Source organism: Ovis aries, chromosome 8 (genome assembly GCF_016772045.2).
Source record: "Ovis aries strain OAR_USU_Benz2616 breed Rambouillet chromosome 8, ARS-UI_Ramb_v3.0, whole genome shotgun sequence".
In the NCBI taxonomy this organism is placed as follows: Eukaryota; Metazoa; Chordata; class Mammalia; order Artiodactyla; family Bovidae; genus Ovis; species Ovis aries.
The window spans coordinates 71152116-71175121 of NC_056061.1; the positions used below are offsets into that span (position 1 = coordinate 71152116).

Genomic DNA, 23006 nt, shown 5'->3' on the forward strand with positions numbered 1-23006 from the left:
TGGTGGCTCAGATGGTAAAAGCGTCTGCCTATAACGTGGGAGACCCAGGTTCAGTTCCTAGGCCAGGAAGATCCCCTGGAGAAGGAAATGACAACCCACTTCAGTACTCTTGCCTGGAAAATCCCATGGATGGATGGAGGAGCCAGCTAGGCTGTAGTCCATGGGGTCACAAAGAGTCGGACACAACTGAGCAACTTCACTTTCGCTTTGGGAAGATTCTCTGGAGAAGGAAATGGCAACCCACTCCGGTATTCTTGCTTGAGAAATCCCATGGATGGAGGAGTCCATGGGGTTGCAAAACAGTCAGACATGACCTGGCAACTGAGCATGCACAGTATGAAGGTTTAAGGGAGGCTTAGCATTTGATATCCAAAATGGGAGTTTAAGGTTTTTTTTTGTTTTTTTTTTTTAATAAGACCTTTTTTTCAAGACCTTGAAAGATAAAGTGTTATTAGAGAAAATAAGTTCCTAAATTCCTTTATCCTTCTATGTTGACCAATCAGGAGGCAGATTGGACAGAGTAGACTTCAGAGTATTACATGTGTACAGAGGAGTGAAAGGGGAGTACAGTGTAGGATAATAGAAAGAAAGTAAACACGGGAAGAGTTAGGAGGTCGGATGCCTGAGTATTTAGCCCCACTTCTGCACATTTGCCTAAACTTGAGTTGGGACAAAGTTCAAAATTATCAAGAATTTCAAAACAGTGTCAGCAGAACACTAAACCAACCCTGTTAGCTTCTTTCTCTCTCTGCTCACTGATATCCTCCCATCTTTTCTAACTTCCTCCTGGATAGGGGTCAATGTTTATTTTTAACACTATATACCATTTTGCAAAGAAAATGTGATTTCTATTTAACTGTACAGATTCCTCAGAAACCTACACCTTCCTGAATTCAGAAACTTTTTAAAAATGGATTTAGTCCAATTTGGAAATGTCAGTCTGACAGTCATTTAACCTGTCTCTTTAGATGGTATAGTTCTTGGGAAAGAGGGCTAGGAATCAGAAAGACAACCCCATGTTCAGTGACTTCTGGTCCCTCTTTGGTTTCAGCTGAGGAATGGCATGTGGGAAATGATCCTAAACTGCTGAGCACCGAGATATGACTAGCTCCATGTGAATTATGTTGTAGGCCCCTTGCTGGCACTCATCTCTGAAGGGCATGGTCTTATTTGTGCTCACTGAGACTTGACGGAAAGCTTTTCTCATCTTCAGTATCTCCAAATCCATTCTTAGGGCCACATGGGCCCCTCAGGGTCCCTTGCACATAAAGGCAAAGAGACCATCTCCCTCAAGAGAATAGGCATGCAATATGTCCTGGAACAAATACAGGGAATGATAAAATGTGGTAATTACGTAAAAGAACCGGATAGTTCAGTTCAGTTCAGTTCAGTTGCTCAGTCATGTCCAACTCTTTGCAACCCCATGAATCACAGCACGGCAGGCCGCCCTATGTATCACCAACTCCCAGAGTTCACCCAAACTCATGTCCATCGAGTCAGTGATGCCATCCAGCCATCTCATCCTCTGTCATCCCCTTCTCCTCCTGCCCTCAATCCCTCCCAGCATCAGGGTCTTTTCCAATAAGTCAACTCTTTGCATGAGGTGGCCAAAGTATTGGAGTTTCAGCTTCAACATCATTCCTTCCAATGAACACCCAGGACTGATCTCCTTTAGGATGGACTGGTTGGATCTCCTTGCAGTCCAAGGGACTCTCAAGAGTCTTCTCCAACATCACAGTTCAAAAGCCTCAATTCTTCGGTGCTCAGCTTTCTTCACAGTCCAACTCTCACATCCATACAGGACCACTGGAAAAACCATAGCCTTGACTAGATGGGACTTTGTTGGCAAAGTAATGTCTCTGCTTTTCAACATGCTATCCAAGTTGGTCATCACTTTCCTTTCAAGGAATAAGCATCTTTTAATTTCATGGCTGCAATCACCATCTGCAGTGATTTTGGAGCCCCCCAAAATAAAGTCTCTCACTGTTTCCACCATTTCCCCATCTATTTCCCATGAACTGATGGGACCAGATGCCATGATCTTCGTTTTCTGAATGTTGAACTTTAAGCCAGCTTTTTCACTCTCCTCTTTCACTTTCATCAAGAGGCTTTTTCATTCCTCTTTCTGCCATAAGGGTGGTGTCATCTGCATATCTGAGGTTATTGATCTTTCTCCCCGCAATGTTGATTTCAGCTTGTGCTTCTTCCAGCCCAGCGTTTCTCATGATGTACTCTGCATAGAAGTTAAATAAGCAGGGTGACAATACACAACCTTGACGTACTCCTTTTCCTATTTGAAACCATTCTGTTGTTCTCTGTCCAGTTCTAACTGTTGCCTCCTGACCTGCATACAGGTTTCTCAAGAGGCAGGTCAGGTGGTCTCTTTCAGAATTTTCCACAGTTTATTGTGATCCACACAGTCAAAGGCTTTGGCATTGTCAATAAAGCAGAAATAGATGTTTTTTCTGGAACTCTCTTGCTTTTTTGATGATCCAGCGGATGTTGGCAATTTGATGTCTGGTTCCTCTGCCTTTTCTAAATCCAGCTTGAACATCAGGAAGTTGACAGTTCACGTATTGCTGAAGCCTGGCTTAGAGGATTCTGAAGGTCCTGACAAATAGTAGATTCTGAACACTGTTAGTTTCCTCCCCTCTTTCCTGTATTCTTTCTTTGCTCCTTTCTTTCCCCACTGCTGCCTCCTATTGTGGAAGCCAAAGGAATGGATCATTCTTCCTCCAACCCCTTGGTAGAGTCAGGGGGAGAAGCACATGATCAGCTTCCCAGATGCTCTCCTGCCCATCTTGAGTCCAGGTGCAAAAATAGAGGGGATGTAATGATCACAGGCAACTCTCCACCCGATTCTCTCACAATATGACCTTGCTGTGGTTCAGTTGCCCAAACTTGCTTAGTTCCTCTGGTATCCCCCTATTGCCTACTTATAAAACAGGTTATTTAAAGTTTTGTTATGAAAGTGTATTCTTTTATACATTGCTATTGTATAGTTGCTGAGCTGTCTCCAACTATTTGAAACCCCATGGATTATAGCCTCCCAGGCTCCTCTCCTAGGCAATTTACATCCCAACTTTACTTGCCGTTTCCTTCTCCAGGGAATCTTCCCAACCCAGAGATTGAAACTGTGTCTCCTGTATCTCTTCTATCTCCTGACTGCAGGCAAATTCTTTACCACTGAGCTGCTTGGGAAGGCTTTATACATTATAGGTAATAATAAATGTGAATGTAAAGGAAGTACTTTTAAAATTAGTCTTTTTAGCTATGTGGCCTCCACCTGACTGTGATTTGTAATTTTTATGTAGTCAAGTATGTCATTATATTTCTTTACAGAGTCTAGGATATTTGTCATTTAAACAAGGTACAACTTCAAGAATAGAAAAAATATTTCCCTTTAGTTTTATTTTAATGTTTAGATCTATCATTTCTTTTATCTACTGTGAGAAATGAAGAACTGCTTTATTTTTTTTTACTTAACAACCTCATTTTACTTAAAACCCCAGCATTTTATGTCAATGTTTTACTTTTTCCCATTGATTTTAAAAGCTGCTTTTATCATACACTAATTTCCAATTTGAAATTATGTTTGATTTGGATTTGGGGCTCTCTTTTCTTTCACTATTTTCCTTGTTCTCTTCAGATACCGTATTACTTTAATTATAATGAATTAAATTTGTTTTGATTTTTTAGAATAAAATTCATCTCTTACTTTCATTTCAATGTTTTCTTAGCATTTCTGGGTAAACATTTCTACTAGTATGCCAGGGTCCAGCCCCGGTGGATCCAGGGTGATTCAAAGGGGAGACGGAATAGGCCAGGAAAAACCTTATTTATTTATTAATATGAGATTAGATTAGGAAGAAATAGTGTAGTAGGAAAATTAAGTGGAGAAAAGAGGCTGAATAACTTGGTTTACATGGAAAGCCAATAAAGTTCCAGACAAGGAGCTTGCACCATCTATGTTAGTCCACCGGCGTCCGTTTGAATATCGGAGAGTGCCCCGCCTTGGGCTCTCTCTCTTATGGATCTTAGAAGCCAGGACAAGTAAATAGACATGGCGAGCCTCAACGCCCCAGATGGGAATTCAGCCTGAAATTAGAGTAAAGAGGAGACACGGGGGAAACCAGTCCTTCCAATGACTGGCCCCCCTCTATTGTCCTTCAAGGCCTTTAATACTTTTGATTATACATAGAGATCAATTGGGTAATACAAAGTTATGCAGCATTAGCAGCCCAGACTCTTATCAAAACCAGGCTTTTCTCTCTGCATACCTAGTTGTATACGCAAGTGTTAGGTGATTTACATCATCTTCCGGCCAAAAGGGCCAATTAACATTTTACAGCCTTTTTTTTCTGATAAGGGTTTTTCAACCAGAAGACTTATTTGTGCCGATCTTCCCAAAGTCTGGTGCCACTCTCAGCAAACACTAAATAAAGTTACATACTTATATAGCAAAGATACAGGAATTTATAATAAGTAAAAGGAGTACAGTGATTTATAGCAAAAGAAAAGTAATTAACTCAAAAGTCTAGTGTTGCTAACATCAAAATTATTATATATCTTTTTCCATATCCCATTTACATTGATTAACATCCTCCCAGGTGCCTAAAAGACACAGAATATGGAGGCCTGGCAGCAATCGTTGAGTCAACAGTGAAATCCTGTCACCAATATGATTTTTGGCTCTTAAGAAAAGGCTCTGTATCTTTAAGATGTTTTTAAGCTTTGTGCCTCTCGCAGTTGGGGGGCTGCAAGCAATTCACAAGCTGTAAGAGGTCTGGGGGAACCTGTTAGGCAAGCTAGAGAGCTATCAGAGGGGTTTAACTGAAACATTCCTTTCAAATGCAGAAGACTAAAGCCCTGATTTGACTTTTTCCAGAGAATATCAGAAGGGTGGAAAAGCAGGCAGATTCTTATTTTTTGGGGTACATGCTCAGGAAATACCAGGGGGAAAACCTGAGGTCTGATTAGCCTTGCCATCAGAGCTCTGCTGCATGACCTTGTTACGGGTGGAATTCCTCACTCCGGCTCCCGGCACTAGTATTTATCTTTGAACACATAATTGTTTATTCCTTATTCTACATACAAAAGGGTTAATCCTTAATCCTCATCTTTTTTTTTTTTTTAACTACAGCTTCCCTTCTTTTGAACATTTTCTTTTGATTCATCTTTCATTCAGAAGGAATATGCATTCCAAAATTTTATTTACTTAGAATATATATGTGGATTTTGGGGGTAACAATACTGAGGTCTATCTTCCTTTATACATGATTATGTGAATGATCATTTCCTTACATATGGAAAAAGTAGCTGATAACCTGTTTTAGAATATAACAGCCAATGCCTGAGTATCTCCTATGTTTCACACTTCTGGCACTCATTCTGAGCACTCTCCACCCTACCTGAAACCCTGATACCATCTTCCCCGAATCTGCTTCACTTTTCTCTATAGCGCTGAGTATGAAGTATCCACTTAGCGCTTTCATTAATATAAGGATATATATGTGTGTGTGTGTATATATATATATGAATATGAATCTATTGCTTTCTTGATGCTTTTCCCAGGGCTTTTGTTCATACACATATTCTTATTTTCACCATTGGCCCAATCTACAGTTCTTTTGGTAAAGTAAATACAGAAGCCAAGTTACAGTAACCGCTTGCTAGTTCTCTTCTACTTTGATCCATTCTTTAAAATTGGACTGTAGCCCTAGAGAGTATAGGAAAATACTGAATGATGAAAGTGAAAGTCTCTCAGTCATGTCTGACTCTATGTGAGTGACACCATGGACTGTAGCCTGCCAGGCTCCTCTGTCTACGGAATTCTCCAGGCAAGAATACTGGAGTGGGTAGCCATTCCCTTCTCCAGGATCGAACTGCAAGCAGATTCTTAACAGTCTGAGCCACCAGCGAAGTGAATAGATAGACAGAGGCAATTTTTAAAGAGACAGAAACAAGAACTTTGCTGTTTGAGAGACCATGTCCATGGAATAGAGATGGCCGCCTGATTTTCTAGTTGTAGTTCTATCTGGGCTAAGAGCAAACATTTCTGCCTCTCTCCCCCTAATTCCCAGGTGGTAGGGCTGAGCCAACACCTCTTTCCAGATGAGGTGTAGTACAGAACTAGAGGAAATTATTTCTGAAAAGGTAAAATGGATTGTTATTTTCACTATGTATGTCCTTTCCCGGACATACACAGTTTAATTTCTGGCTTTTTCCTCTTCCAATTCTAATTCAGTATTTATGTGTCTATCCTTCAGTTTTCACTGCAAATGTTTCAGAAACGTGTTCATACATACATTCTCTATTACCTCCTACTGTTTGATTCAAGATGATTTACTGGAGATGCATCCTCTGCCCTACCTCAGTTCTCCTTCCCCTGTGCAGTCCTGTACACCTTAAGGCTGCTCCAAATTGCCTTTTTTCCCCCTTCCATTTGTAGACACTTTCTTATTTGTTTCTTACTGGACGTTGATTTCTCCTTCTGCCTTTTTACATGTATTCTCCTTCCTCTTTCTTATTGCCCCTTGAAGCATTTATATGGCTGAGATGGTAAAGAATCTGCCTGCAATGCAGGAGACTCAAGTTTGATTCCTGGGTTGGGAAGATCCCCTGAAGAAAGGAATGGTAACCCACTCCAGTATTCTTGCCTGGAGAATCCCAAGGCCAGAGAAGCCTGGCAGGCTACAGTCCATGGGGTTGCAAAGTCAGGCACAACTGAGTGATTAACACTTTCTCTTTTAATCACTTCTTCAAAGTAAACTAACCAATGAGAACCTTTTGGCATGACACTTAAACTTCAGGTTTTTATACCAGTGTATTGTTTCTCCCATAAAATATTCCGATTTTTTTCCAGTTTGGATCCTAAGAGAATAGCCTCAAAGTTCTTTGACATCAACCAGATAAAAATTTATTAGGTAGCATGAAGAACAGTATCATAAAACAGAGTTTTCTTTTTCCTTTCACCTGGCAGTGATAACACTGCTACTGAGCTGCATATGGTCTCCTCGGTACTTTCCAATGTCAGCATTCCTTGGGCTCCTTGAAAAAAGCAATTACATTATTGCTCTCCACTTGAAATATGTATTGCTCTTTGCAGTCTTTCTCTGAGTGCTTTCATTTAGCTCTGAATAAGGAAGAAAACACACACATTGAGACCAGTGGTTTTCCCCAATCATCATCTATCTTTCCATACAAAAGCATTCTAGTTTTTATTTCTGATTAACTTTTATACTTTTTAAGCACAATATTATTATAGAATTTGGAGTTTATTCAACTGTGGGTGCAGGACGCACCTGCATAAACCCTGTCTATTGCGTTTTTCATATCCCAACCCACAGTCTGGGTAGAGTTTGCAGTCAGCATTTGAAACAAAGTCTCTCACACCCAGTGACATTTTTGTTCTTTAAACAGTGTTTTCAAGGCATATGCCTTGACAAATTACTTTTCCATTATTCAATTACTTTTATTTTCAAAATGGAAATTTTTCATTCTCGATTCATCATTATTAATTTTATACATGCTTTTATTAAAACATATTCAGTCATGCCCAACTCTTTGCGACCCCATAGACTATAGCCCACCAGGCTCCTCTGTCCATGGGATTCTCCAGGCAAGAATACCAGAGTGGGTTGCCATCCCCTTCTCCAGGGGATCTTCCCAAATCAAGGATCAAACCTGGGTTTCCTGCATTGTAGGCAGATTCTTTACCAGTGAGCCGCCAGGAAAACCCATTATTAACTCTATATATGCTTTTAGTAAAACACATTCAAACACTATTAAAATGTTTAAATTAGTAAATGAAATGTCCCTATGAGTCTACCTACCCAGACAATCATAGTAAATTATCTCTGTTTATCCTCTTAAACCTTTTTCTTAAAAGTATATATGTAAACACACTATATATAATCTGTACCAACAGTAAAATCATACAGTATTCATCATTCTGTATGTTTTCCTTAACCATGGACATTTTCATGCTAATATTTGTTGGTCTACCTTGTACTCCATTGCTTGAACATAACAATAATTACAGTTGATCTTGGAATAAGATAGGTTTGAATTGTCCAGGTCCACTTAAAAGTCTACTTTTTAAAAATAAATATAGCCATATATTTATGATCTGCTATTGGTTGAATCCTCAGATAAGGAAGGAAGGCCAACTGTAGGACTTGAGTATGTCCAGATTTTGGTACATGTGACTGATTCTGGAACCAGTTCCCCTACAGATAGCAGGTGACAATTGGATACATATGTTGCTAATTTCATATTGACAGACATTCAGGCTATGACCACTGTTTTACCAAAGTGATTCAGTTTTATGTATATATATATATATATATATATATATATATATATACATATCTATATAATTTTCAGATTTTTTCCCATTATAGGCTATTTCAAGAAATTGAATATAGTTCTCTGTGCTATATAGTAAATCCTTATTTATCTAATTTATATACAGTAGTGTGTTTCTATTATTCCCATAGTCTTAATTTATCCTTCACCCTCTTTCCCTTTTGGTAACCATAAGTTTTTTGCTTTTTTTTTTTTTCTGTGTCTGTGAGTCTGTTTCTGTTTTATGAATAAGTTCATTTATATTATTTTGTAGATTCCACATATAAGTGATATCATGTGATATTTGTATTTGTCTGACTTACTTCACTTAGTATAATAATCTCTAGGTCCATCTATGTCTGCAAATGGCAGTATTTCATTTTTAATGGTTAAATAATATTGTGTTGCATATATGTATACCACATTTTCTTTAGCCACTCATATGTCAATGGACACTTAGACTATTTTCACGTCTTCTTGGCTATTATAAATAATGCTGCTGTGAACATTGGGCTGCATGTCTTTTAAAATTATTATCCCTAGTGTTTTTGAGGATTTCTTTTTTGTAGTGATAGCACTAGGGATTAAAGTATACACACATAGCTTATCACAGTCCAGTAATATCATTTTACCGCTTAAATTGGAATATAATTTTACCTACCTTTTAGACTCCTTTACACCTCTCTATCTATAACATAGTTGTCTTAAATGTTTCGTCTACATATGTTGAGACCCTCATGAAAACTTTTGCTTTTAAATGTCAAATATAATTTTAAAAGCTCAAGGGGAAAAGAATACTTCATAATTTAGCCATATGCTTACTCTTTCCTTTACTCTTTCTTCATTTCTAATGTTCCATTTTCTTTTTCTTTTTTTTAACCTTTGAGGAATTTCCTTTGCCATTCTTTTTCAGCCAGGTGCCTGGTGACAAATTATTCTCTCTTCCCTTTATGTGAAATCATCTTTATTTCACCTTTATTCTTAAAAAATATTCCCACTCAGTGCAGAATTTGGGGTTGACAATTGTTTTTCTTTCAGCGTTAAGTATGCTACTTTCTTCTGGCCACTTGTTTCTGGAAAGCAATCTGCTGTTCTCCTGCAGGCAATGTCTTCTCATAGACTGCTTTCAAGCTTTTGCCTTTTTCTTGAGTTTTTAGAAGCTCGAATTTGATGTGTATAGATTCCTCAGTGTTGATTTCTTTGACATTATCCTGTTTTGGACATTCTGAGCCCCTTAAATCTATAAGATTATTTCATGACAAATTTGGGAAGTTTTCAATTTTTTCTCAAACCTACTGCAGCTCCATATTCATATTGTTTGTACTGTGTGTGTGTGTGTGTTGACACCAATAGCGTGTTATATATTTTCCATTATCTCACAGGTCCCTGAAGCTCATATTAATTTTTAAATCTATTTCCCTTATTGCTCATAATTTCTATTGATTTAACTTGCTGTTCACTAGTTTCTCTGAAATTTGCTTTCTGATATTAACAGGTTTGTTTATTATTTAATACTAAGTTCAAATTTTCTATTTTGTCCTCTTTTATATTTTCTATCTCTTTGCTGAGATTTCCTATTTTCTTTTTTGTTTCAAGAGTGTTCATGATTACTTGTTGGAGCATATTTGAACAGCAGAGTTATAGTTCAAGCCTAAAAATTCCAGTTTCTCTGTCATTTTGACTTTCTGGTCTGTAGATTGTATTTTCTCACTGAAATTAAAATATTCCTGGGTTTTGGTATGAGGAGACATTTTGGACAGTTTCCTGGATGCTATCACTATTATACCTTAATGACTTTGGTTTCTAATTGAAATTTCTGTTTTAGAAGGTAGCCAACCTGTTTAGGTTTGTAATGTACACCCTGGATCACTTTTGTGAGCTTTTTTCCAAATCTCAGTTTAATTTATAAAACCTGACTAGTGCTGTTGTGTTAACCATCTCACAATCTGCTTGTTACCATCTGAGGAGGAGGGGGAGGTGTGCGCTGCTGCATGGGTAGGAGGTGGAAATAATAGTTTCTTCCAGGCCAGACATCTCCTGTTTCCTGAAGGAGGATGGAAGTCAGTTCTTCTCTTTGACTCAGCTGGGAAGAGAAACTGCTTTGTTTACTTCAGATCAAGTGTGGAAGTCAGAGCTCTGCCCTGAGTGGGAAGCGCACACCTGTTACTGGAGTAGAAATAAGGGAAACTAAAATTATATAACTGGAGAAAATATGAAAATAGGGGAAAATAGTCTCATTTATATAATTATGACCACTCAGATTTTTTGGAAATCTCTCATCTCTGATTACACTTTGCTTGATTTTTTTCATAATTGTGATTTGAACTATTATTTATACAACATATTTTAAATTTTCTATTCAGCTTGGTCATAGGAGAAAGAGGGTATAAATATATATGGCCAATAGTTATCATGACCTGGAATTGAACTATGGAAAATGTTAAAATTTGAGCATGACTATTCTAACGTAGGTTTATTAACTTATGTTTATCTTAACAAAAAGGCATCTTTCTGTACAAGGATTCTATAATTAAACATTTTGATGGTCTTTTAAAATTATGTAGCACTAGCAGAGTAAACTCAATAAAAAATGTCCTATATACATCATTTACATGCAATGACAAAAATTTAGTCAGTTCAGTTCAGTCGCTCAGTTGTGTCCAACTCTTTGTAACCCCATGGATTGCAGCACGCCAGCCCTCCCTATCAACCACCATTTCCCACAGTTTACCCAAATTCATGTTCATTGAGTCGATGATGCCATCCAGCCATCTCATCCTCTGTCATCCCTACTCTTCCTGCCTTCAATCTTTCCCAGCATCACACTCTTTTCAAATGACTCAGTTCTTTGTATCAGATGGCTAAAGTATTGGAGTTTCAGCTTCAGCATCAGTCCTTCCAATGAACATTCAGGACCGATTTCCTTTAGGATGGGCTGGTTTGATCACCTTGCAGTCCAAGGGACTCTCAAGAGTCTTTTCCAACACCACAGTTCAAAAGCATCAATATTTCGGTGCTCAGCTTTCTTTATAGTCCAACTCACACATCCATACATGACTACTGGAAAAAGCATAGTCTTGACTAGACAGACCTTTGTTGGCAAAGTCATGTCTCTGCTTTTTAATATGCTATCTAGGTTGGTCATAACTTTTCTTCCAAGGAACGGAGTCTTTTAATTTCATGGCTACAGTCACCATCTACAGTGATTTTGGAGCCCCCAAAAATAAAGTCTCTCACTGTTTCCACTGTTTCCCCATCTATTTGCCATGAAGTAATGAGACCAGACGTCATGATCTTCGTTTTCTGAATGTTGAGCTTTAAGCCAACTTTTTCACTCTCCTCTTTCACTTTCATCAAGAGGCTCTTTAGTTCTTTCTCGATTTCTGCCATAAGGTGTCATCTGCATATCTGAACTTACTGATATTTCTCCCAGCAATCTTGATTCCAGCTTTTGCTTCATCCAGCCCAGCGTTTCTCATGATGCACTCTGCATAGAAGTTAAATAAACAGGGTGACAATACACAACCTTGACATACTCCTTTTCCTATTTGGAACCAGTCTGTTGTTCCATGTCCAGTTCTAACTGTTGCTTCCTGACCTGCATACAGGTTTCTCAAGAGGCAGGTCAAGTGGTCTTGTATTCCCATCTCTTTCAGAATTTGCCACAGTTTCTTGTGATCCACACAGTCAAAGGCTTTGGCATAGTCAATAAAGCAGAAATAGATGTTTTTCTGGAACTCTCTTGCTTTTTCCATGATCCAGCGGATGTTGGCGATTTGATCTCTGGTTCCTCTGCCTTTTCTAAATCTAGCTTGAACATATGGAAGTTCATGGTTCATGTACTGTTGAAGCCTGGCTTGGAGAATTTTGAGCATTACTTTCCTAGCATGTGAGATGAGTGCAATTGTGCGGTAGTTTGAGCATTCTTTGGCATTGCCTTTCTTAGGGACTGGAATGAAAGCTGGCCTTTTCCAGTCCTGTGGGCACTGCTGAGTTTTCCAAATTTGCTGGCATATTGATTGCAGTACTTTCACAGCATCATCTTTTGGGATTTGAAAGAGCTCAGCTGGAATTCCATCACCTCCTCTGGCTTTGTTCATAGTTATGCTTCCTAAGGCCCACTTGACTTCACTTTCCAGGATGTCTGGCTCTAGGTGAATTATCATACCATCGTGATTATCTGGGTCATGAAGATCCTTTTTGTATAGTTCTTCCATGTATTCTTGCCACCTCTTCTTAATATCTTCTGCTTTTGTTAGGTCCAAAAATTACCAAATGCAAAAATGTTAGATCCAAAAATACCAAATGCAAAAACTATTTATATTTATATTACATAACATTTCATTTATGTATTCATCCCTTGGACAGCAAGGAGATCAAACCAGTCAATTTTACTGTGTATTATTTTGAGTTTTTTCACCTAAAGTTAGAAGAGAGAATAGCTAAATACCTGTTCCTTCAAACCTGTCTTGCCCTACATTATCCACAAAGAAAGAAATAAAAAGTCACATAACCACTAAATAATGTAGTATGAGTTCAGTTACACATGTCATAAAAAAAAAGACATTTTCACACTACTGTTCCTATCCACCTAGGACAAGTATACTGTTCGTTGAGGCTTGAATTCAAATGTCAACTTCCTGTGAAGACATCCCCTGAGCAAATTAGTCACATTTTCCTTTCTTATTCCAGAGCATTTGAAACATATTACATTTTGTATTTTGCATATTCCTATATGCCCTCCCTCTCTAGACTATAAACAATTCAATGGTATAGGTATAAGCCATGTATTATGCAGATCTTGGAGTTCACAAGGCTTGCATCACTGCCGAAAAATAAATCTCACAGGTAAAACCAAACTTTAAAGGAGTTTGAGCTCACAATCATTAATTTTATCATTTATCTCAAACTTTTAATTATGAAGTGATATATATATGTAAATATATCATGATTTTATTAGATAAAGAATTAACTAATTTTAAGTTCAAAATAGATCTTTAATTAGGAGTAAGAGTAATATGGTAATTGGAAGTATAACTCACTGAGCCTATGAGGATAAAAAATTATTACTAAAGTTACTTTCGGAGAATTTGCATTATGACTACAAATAAGTTATTTAATTGTGCCTAAGCTTATCCATGATTGCATGATGTTTTGGTTTTGCTTTTTGAAATAGTTCAATTTATTCAATTATGTAGCATGAGGCATCCAAGAATATGCTAAAATACCTCATAAATAATGACACTGTAGATATAGATATACACGTTTTAATTACAATAAATAAAATAATAAGCTAAAATTCTCAGAGTAGTATACAATACTAGTAGGTCAGTCATTAGACACAAGATGCTAAAATAAAATAACAATTATAAAATAAAATCATAAATTTTATAAAATAAAATTGTAAAAATTATAAATAATAATGTCAGCAGTATATAAGAATGTGTGTGAAAAATAATGTAAATCACTAATGGTATATTCCTTTCTTCTCATCTTTAGGGTTGCTGGAGAAAGATAACTATTGATGACTTTCTGCCTTTTGATGAAGAAAATAATCTATTGCTTCCAGCTACAACCTATGAATTTGAACTTTGGCCAATGCTTTTGTGTAAAGCTATCATTAAGCTGGCAAATGTTGAGTAAGTAGAATAAAGACTTATCACTCACTTGTAAAAAGACAAAATGGCAAATAGCAGCAACAGCTATGCACCAATATTGCATAGGTTTATTTTTCAAAAAATCATTTTTAAAAAGCATTTTCTCCAAACAGTATAAACTTTCTAATATAACAATACACATTCCAAAGCCACTGGTTTGAAGTGCTGTGTTAGCTAGCAATGAGACAAAACTCCCCCAAGAAAAATGCTCAAAACTGATTTTGTATCCAGTGTTTTCTTATGATGAATGGAAAAGTCAGTCATGGAAGTAAAGTTTCAGTTTAAGGAAAGAAAGAAGTTATTTTGTAGAGGAAAATACTGGTTCATCTAATTATTGAATATATGTCCTGCTGTTTAGTTGCTAAGTCATGTCCAACTCTACTGTAACCCATCAGTCTTCTCTGTCCGTGGGATTTTTCCAGGCAAAAATACTGGAGCGGGGTTGCCATTTCTTACTCCAGTGTATCCTGGATCCAGTTAAAGTCTTAGGCTTTGGGTATGCAGCCATCATTTGCTAATCTTGAAAATCTGATCTCTTATGAAAAATGTCCATGTGTTCCTCATGGTTTAGGTAACACTGGTCCTTTTTATACATTCACAATGAAAACTATCATGTTTCCTTCAATATTCCTGGAAAATCTGCTTGTGTCTTATATTCCTGCACCAACCTATGCGAGACATGTCTTAGCTTCCACTTGCAGACTGTGGTCCTTCTGTTCTGGTCCTTGTTCCATTGCTAAGTTGTTTCAGTCATGTTTGACTCTTTGCAACCCCATGGACTGTAACCCACCAGGCTCCTCCGTCCATGGAATTTTCCAGGCAAGAATACTGGAGTGGGCTGCCATTTCCTTCTCCAAGGGATCTTCCTGAGGCAGGGATTGAACCTGCATGTCTTATATTCCTGCCTTGGCAGGCGCATTCTTTACCACTAGTGCTTTATTCAGGCCTGAGTGATGCAAAAAAAGCTTTGATACCTGAGTTGCCAATGCAAGGCGACTGTGTGTCTCCAATCTGTGGAAGAATTCTCACACACAATGCACCAGCTTGAATTTGCTACCCTTCCCCCTCCTGCACTTTATCACAGCAGGTCCTTTTCAGCAGAACACACCCACTTGCTCTAACAGGTCACTCCAGCCACTGGCTCAAAGCTCAGCCCCCTCCCCTTCTATTATTATACACAGCCATGTCAGTCAGAAGCCTGGTCTGTTTTTTTGTGGTTTTCTTTTGGCTCAGCTTCCTTTTTCTCTCCCAAAGCCACACAAACAAAAGCAGCCCCTCCTACTGCCACCCTCTTCATCTCTCTTTTCTGTTACCAACCCTCAATTTTCTATCCGGAATTTGTGTTACCCAGTTTGCAACCCTTAATTTCAATCATTTTAAAAAGCTCAGCTCAGAGCATTTAGATAGATGAATACTACTAAGTATTTAAAATGGTAACAACTATGTTTGTTTATCTTTGAAAGAAAATAGCGTTCCTAATTCTCAGATCTAACTTGAAGTCCTGAGAATGAGAGCAGCCAGGCCAGTGAAGCAGTAAATACATGACCCGGATAATTGGAGTGGCATTTTTATCTTTCTTAAAGCTACAGTAGAATTTTAAAGCAACTTGAGAAATGGCATTATGGTTATTTTTGAAAAACAAACAAATCCAACTTATAAATAAAGGACCAGGCTTAATGCAGGATGCTTCTTAGACCTTGAAGTGGAAATCACTATGTGGTCCAATTTATATTTGTCCAAAAGTTTGTCTCAGATTTTACAGTAGATAGTGAATTTCTTAATGTGAGTTTTAGCTTTCTACACTAAAAATTAATGTTTAGTAGTTATTTACATATCACTCTGACATGTGCAGAGGAAAAAACATTACTTTTATGAGCTTCACACAGTCACCTCCTAAATATGATTATTCAAAGAGGAGGTTAGACTGTTCATATCTCTTCCAGTAGATATTTGTTATCTTGGAGATATGTGGACACATCACAGTTTATAATCTGCAAACAAAAAAACCAATATAAATTTCTAAATGATGGAGTGTGTGACTAACACTTCTTTCTGAATTAAAAAACATGTATACCAATCAATACCATCAGTCACCACCACTGGCATAAGGTGGAACTGAAGCTCTGGTTCCTGGGCAAAATATAGATATAGCATTTGTGTGTGTTACTGAAAATAAACTAATCACTTCAGAAAAATATTAAAAGTAAAGGATTAAAATAAGAAGAGTGATATTTAATCAATCACAGTCTCATTGACTTTATGCCATAGTGGCAGATCCACTCTTTTGTACAAGATAGAATGGATGTTTCCAGCTTCTCTAAAATTATCTAAGGATTTTATCAAAAATATCTGATCCCCTTCTTGCCCTGCCATGTGTGAGACTGGCTTAATATACAGACTCATAGGAATCGTATTATAATTACTGAAACTTGAAAGAGGAAAAACATTGCCCTGTTTTTAAAAGAACATGATAATATGTTGAATATACAGAAGAGATTGTGTATTATCTATATATACGAAGTGAAGTGAGGAGAAGCTCAGTTGTGTCCAACTCTATGCAACCGCATGGACTGTAGACTGCCAGGCTGCTCCCGTGTAATTTTCCAGGCCAGAATATTAGAGTGGGTAGCCGTTTATGAGAGCCCATTAATTCTTTTATTACTGCTTGTTAGAGATTCCTGTCTTTTATAGACCTCTCCCTGTTTTCAAATGTTATTGACTGTAATATTGTGTTTTTGCTTCTTCAGCATCCATGTGGCAGAGAGGAGAGAACTGGGAGAGTTCACAGTGATTCATGCACTCACGGGTTGGTTACCAGAAGTCATTTCTCTCCAGTATGTTTGACCATTAAATTACTCATATATTTTTTTTGTTTCTTCCCCAGTAAAGTTTCTTTAACTAAAATATTCTTAGTCTTAAAGAAAATTTCAAAAATTGCCACATTTTACAAAATGTTTGGAAAATAACATGGTATAGTATTATATAAAACTTATTGAGAATTGCAGGATTAATTTTTTCCTTATATATAGTAAATTTAATCCTTAAATATATGAATTACAAATATTAAAACAATGTTAATTATTTATATGGTAAAATATTTACAGGTGACCCCTTTATACTCATACATTTATTCAGTACAGAAAAATGAAAGCAACTTTTAATTAGCTACCCAAGGTTTCCCTGGTGGCTCAGAGGTTAAAGCGTCTGCCTGCAATGCGGGAGACCTGGGTTCGATCCCTGGGTTCGATCCCTGGGTCAGGAAGATCCCCTGGAGAAGGAAATGGCAACCCACTCCAGTACTCTTGCCTGAGAATCCCATGGACAGAGGAGCTTAGTGGGCTACAGCCCACGGGGTCGCAGAGTCGGATACAACCAAGCGACTTCAGTTTCACTTCACTTCACTAGGGAAGAAATAACACTAAAATGCCTATTAGACCTTAGGCACTTTAATATGTTATTCCAGTTAAAACTCACAGTCCTGAAAAGATGATCTTATTTGATCATCCATATGACCTTATCAGCTCAGTGTTGCATATCATTAGAAATGAGAAAACTGAAGCTCATAGTGGCTGAATTCCCTAAAGCAGTGTACATTGTACCTGGAGGTAAAATTTGAATCTAAATATTTCTGGAGTCAAAGCATATAGTGTTTCTCTCATATGATTCTAGATATATAAAAATTGTTTGCCTATGTATAAAGAGAGAGTATTTAATGCAAAGCTTACTTAAAATTTCACAAATATTTTTTGTCTCATACATAAAGATTGTAGACATATGATTTGATCATGGTATCATTGACACTGAAAATTAATCAGACTAAGGTGCTAGAAAATAATTATATCAATAGATCTAAACATACCATCAATCAGAATGCTGATTTTTACAAGATCAAATCCATAGTACAGTTATCAATTTGGATCATCTCTGATCTTTGATGTTAGAAAACTAGCATTTCCAGGGTCCAGGTTAAAGAAGATGAAGACAGATTCTAGTCACTTGGATTCCATCATTTAAAACATCCTTTCAGCTGGGTAAGCTAGCCATTGCTTAGCTCAAATAAAAATATTTGTAGGCAAAAATTAGGAGGGTAGACAAGCTCCTTGACGCCTTTTCTTGGTAGAGAACTGACCTTGCTTTTTGCCTTCAGAAAGGGCCAGATGGCAGCCTTTTATATCTTCTCATGGAAAATTATTTTCTGATACCTAACAGAGTATTTGTTGGCATAATATTGTCAGTGTTAGTAAGGAGAAGTAGAGAGAGGGTGGGGTTTATAAACAGACTTTACTAATTTTTTATCTTCAGTGTTGATGGAATACTTATAATTTCCCATTAATTTTTCCTGCAATAAAGATACCAGAGACATGAAAACATCAGACATCTATCAGAGGGTGGTAAAGAAACAGGAGATCAAAATAATTCTTGACTAGAAAATTATTAAATTAAAAAATGTGAATAGTCTCTTGCTAGAATCATATAGTGAAATTATGCATGAAAATTGAAAACAGTGTTCATATACTTCCATGATAATAAGACCAGTTTAATAATTAAATTAAATTTTTAAATTGCAGTATTTTAGATGCTCAATTTGCATGAGTATATGATTGCTTATAAAATGTCTATGAAAATGATATAAGGGAGGGAAGCTTGAACTTTGCATTCAGAACTGTATATCTAGATTTATGTTTTTATACTTCCTACTTCAAGCTATGTAAATTTTACAAGTAATATAATTTTGGGGGCCCAGAGTTTCCATATGTAAAATAGGAGTAAAAAATTACCTATCCTATATGGCTCTGGGGATTGAAATGGTGAGAGTACTGGAAAAAGTAGCTGATGTGTGCTAGAGACATAATTAGTGCTAGTTTCTTTCTCCTAATGAATATCCCTGAAAGTGAAAGTGAAGTCACTCAGTCATGTCTGACTCTTTGTGACCCCATGGACTGTAGCCTACCAGGCTCCTCAGTCCGTGGAATTTTCCAGGCAAGAGTAGTGGAGTGGGTTGCTATTTCCTTCTGCAAGGAATCTTCCCAACCCAGGGATTGAACCCGGATCGCCCACATTGCAGGCAGATGCTTTAACCTCTGAGCCACCAGGGAAGCCCCTCATGCATATCACTGGATTATTTAATATTATATAGAAATATGTATGATAGCTAATGATCAACCTTTGGAAGCAGAGAAAAGTCTAAACAAATAAGTGAGAGTGACTCAGATGTTCAAGTTTATCATTTTACTTCTAAATATAATCGAAAAGTAAAAGATATGTACTCGCTTCGATTTATGTCATAATGTGTAGGATTTTTTATTATGAATACTCTGCCACATTATTCATATAATTTAAAATTGCAATTACACTATAAAATCACAAAGTTAATTCATGTGTATAAATGTGTATAATTTTAAATGAGAAGAATGTCATGGAACTGTAATAATGATTGTTAAAAAACAGTTTAATTTGAAATCACTGTCTGCCAAGGATCCAGGGAGAGGTCCGGCATGGCTTCCTGGAGAAAGTTCTGATTTGATCAGAGCCTCTACTGTTGGCTGGGTTTGATTTGAAAGGAAGGGAGGAAAAGGGCATGGAAAGCAAGAGAATGATAAGATCAAAGCCATGATCTGTTCAGAAGTTGGATGTTTCTGTTACTACGAAGGATTCCGTGTGCCAAGACAGCCCTTAAGGGCCTTCATTGATCATTCCAGGAGAATCAGAATATTGAAGTTTCAAATTGTGTTCACTACTGACTTTTCCCATATGAAAATCAATAGGGTGAAAAGTGTTTTGTGATGTCTTCAACAGACAGCCCTTTCCCTTCCCTCTCACATAGAAGCACCAAAGGGAGACATTGCTAGATTTGCAATTGTTGACCTTGCCTTATGTTTTCCTACAGTTAGCACTGTCTTATCATTTGAAAACAAGAAACACAAAGTTGTAACTCTCTGTATTATACTAGAAACACAGAATGGATGTTAGAAGTCTAGCAATTTCAGATGAAGAGATGATGTTTTTCTCCACAAATTTGTCTGATCTTGATGTAATTCATTTGAGAATGGAACACTCCACCATCCCATACTTAATTCTAACTGTCCAAGAAGTTGTATAGTCTCATCCAGTGGAGTTTGAATATTTCTTTTTCACAGTATAACATTTGTTACACTGTAGGTGGGAAAAACACATGGTTTTGGATTCAGAAAGATCCGTTTTAATCCTGATTTTAGTATTTCCTAGTCTATCATTTGTGACTACATAAAATTTGCAACCTTCTCTTATACCTCAATTATGATTGCACGACTTAGGTTGCAGAGCCTTTGGGGGATTAAATGCATTAAACAAAACAAAACAAAAAAACCCTACCCGGCCACCCACATCTTCATTCTGCTTCTCAAATGTTCTAAAATCATTATCCCCTAGGGTCTTAACCTGAACTGTTCTTTCTTTATGCCTTAAATGATCTTCCATCAGATATTTACTTGGCTGGATAAGTCATAACATTTAGATCTCACCAGGCTTAAATATCAACTCCTCAGAAAAACCTTTTCAGCCATCTAGGTTTAAATAATTCCTTTCCCAAATGATTCCATAGCCCATTGTTTATTATTTTATTTTCATTAGGAAAGTTATCACTACCTTCCACTGAGAAGTTATCACTGCCTTCCATCTTCCACTGAGATGGTACAGTGTATGAGAATAGGAACTCTTTTTTGTCTTTCTCAAAGTTGAGACTTCTTGTGCTTAGAAAAAATGACACTGCACGACCGTTACACAGTATGATCTGAATGAATGTTTGTTGATAGAGTAATTTAAAAAATACTTTAAAAGACTAAACTAGAAGTGTGCACAAGATTCTTTGGTAATTCAGTGCAGGAACATATAGCTTAATTTCCCCAGAAAGCAATGCTTAAACAGATTTCAAAGAGTTAGTGGAAACTAGTGAGGCTTTTGGGGCAGGGAAGCCAACTCAGAGAAGAAAGAATAGCGTGGAAGTGCAAGACAGCATGGTGTACTCCCAGAAAAGCACATGGACCTGCAGGAGTGGATTATGGCTGCTGGATTCTAGAGGAGAGATGAGTAGAAGGTGGAGAAGTGTATGGGAACAAAACAGACGAAGTTAAGAAATTCACAACAGAATGTTGCTGAGAGATTTTATACAGGAGGATGATCTCGCTCAGGCTTGTGAGTTTGGAGGCTTGCTCAGAGCAGGAGGGCAGATATGAGGACTGGAGCAGGGAAACTGGTTTGTGCAGTATTGCAGAAGGGCTTCTATGGAAAAAAACTGATAAAAATGGAGAAAGGGGGACTTCCCTGGTGGTCCTAAGGCTAACACTCCACGTTCCCAATGCAGGGGGACCCTGGATTGATCCCTGGTCAGGGAACTAGATCCCACCTGCTGCAGCTAAGAGTTCATATGCCACGACTGAAGGTCCCACATGCCGTAATGAAGATGGAAGATTCCAAGTGCTGCAACGAAGACCCGGTGCAGCCAAATAAATAAATGTTTAAAAAGAAAAGATAAAAGAAAACGTTCAAAAAAAAAAAGAATGTTGAAAGGGTTGTCTACTGCAGGAGGAGGAAGGATCAATGGGATATATATTTTTATTTGAGGAGAGTTTCACGGAAGGAGACTTGATCATTCTTACTTTTCTAAGTTGACTGAAAAGTAGAAGCTGGTAACAGGATGTTTTTGTTGGTTGATCAATTGATTTGTTTTTGGATAGATGTCTATTAGATGGTTGTACACATGAGCCTGGTTATCTGAAGAGAGGTTTGAACTGGAGCTTATGAGTTGAGGGTTACATATACATACAGATGAACCCCAAATGTGATTGTGCTTATTCACTCACTGAGGAAAGGATATCAGATAGCAAGAGCATACTGAGGAGAACTATGGAGTTCAGTTCAGTTCAGTCGCTCAGTTGTGTCCGACTCTTTGTGACCCCATGGACTGCAGCATGCCAAGCTTCCCTGTCCATCACCAACTCCCGGAGCTTGCTCAAACTCCTGTCCACCGAGTCGGTGATGCCATTCAACCATCTCATCCTCTGTCATCCCCTTCTCCTCCTGCCTTCAATCTTTCCCAGTATCAGGGTCTTTTCTAATGAGTCAATTCTTCCCATCAGGTGGCCAAAGTATTGGAGTTTCAGCATCAGTTCTTCCAATGAATATTCAGGGTTGTTTTCCTTTACGATTGATTGGTTTGATCTCCTTGCAGTCTTCTCCAGCATCACAGTTCAAAAGCATCAATTCTTCAGCGCTCAGCTTTCTTTATGGTCCAACTCTCACATCTATACATGACTACTGGAAAAACCATAGCTTTGACTAGACAGACATTTGTTGACAAAGTAATGTCACTGCTTTTGAATATGCTGTCTAGGTTTGTCATAGCTTTTCTTCCAAGGAGCAAGCTTCTGTTAATTTCATGGCTGCAGTCACAGTCTGCAATGATTTTGGTGCCCAAGAAAAGAAAATCTTTCTCTGCTTTTTAACATGCTATCTAAGTTTGTCATAGCTTTTTGTGTAATCAAAGATGCAAAGCTTCTTTTAATTTCATGGCTGCAGTCACCATCTGCAATAATTCTTGCCTGGAGAAATCCCCATGGACAGAGGAGTCTGGCAGGCTGCGGTCAGAGTGGTCAGAGTTGGACACAGCTGAAGCAACTTAGCATGAATGCATACAACATAGTAATTCAATGTTTTTTATATATTGAGAAATGGTCAGCACAGATCTAGTTAACAGGTATCACCACACATGGTTATAATTTTTTTTTCTTGTGGTGAAAACTTTTAAGATCTACTTATATGCTACTGTATTATTAACCACAGTTACCCTGCTGTGCATTACAATGCTCTGACTCATTTATTGTATAACTGGAAATTTGTATTTTTGGAATACCTTCACTATTTTGCCCAAATGCCACCCTTTGCCTCTGGCAACCACAAATCTATTCTCTATATCAATGAGTGTGTATGTTTTCAGATTCCATATATAAGTGAAAAAAATCATAC

At 37.5% G+C, this 23006-nt stretch overlaps 1 protein-coding gene across 4 annotated transcripts in view; it reads left to right on the forward strand.

The window, feature by feature from the left end:
• ADGB (androglobin) overlaps window positions 1–23006 on the forward strand; it is a 186796-nt gene that overhangs the window by 36525 nt on the left and 127265 nt on the right. For 3 of the 4 annotated variants that reach the window (XM_012183068.4, XM_060419797.1, XM_060419798.1), the window contains exons 6-7: window positions 13849–13988; window positions 16754–16840. In XM_012183068.4, coding sequence (XP_012038458.1) covers window positions 13849–13988; window positions 16754–16840 — 227 coding nt within the window. The remainder of the gene's footprint in view (window positions 1–13848; window positions 13989–16753; window positions 16841–23006) is intronic. The other variant, XM_060419796.1, reaches the window with a different exon arrangement.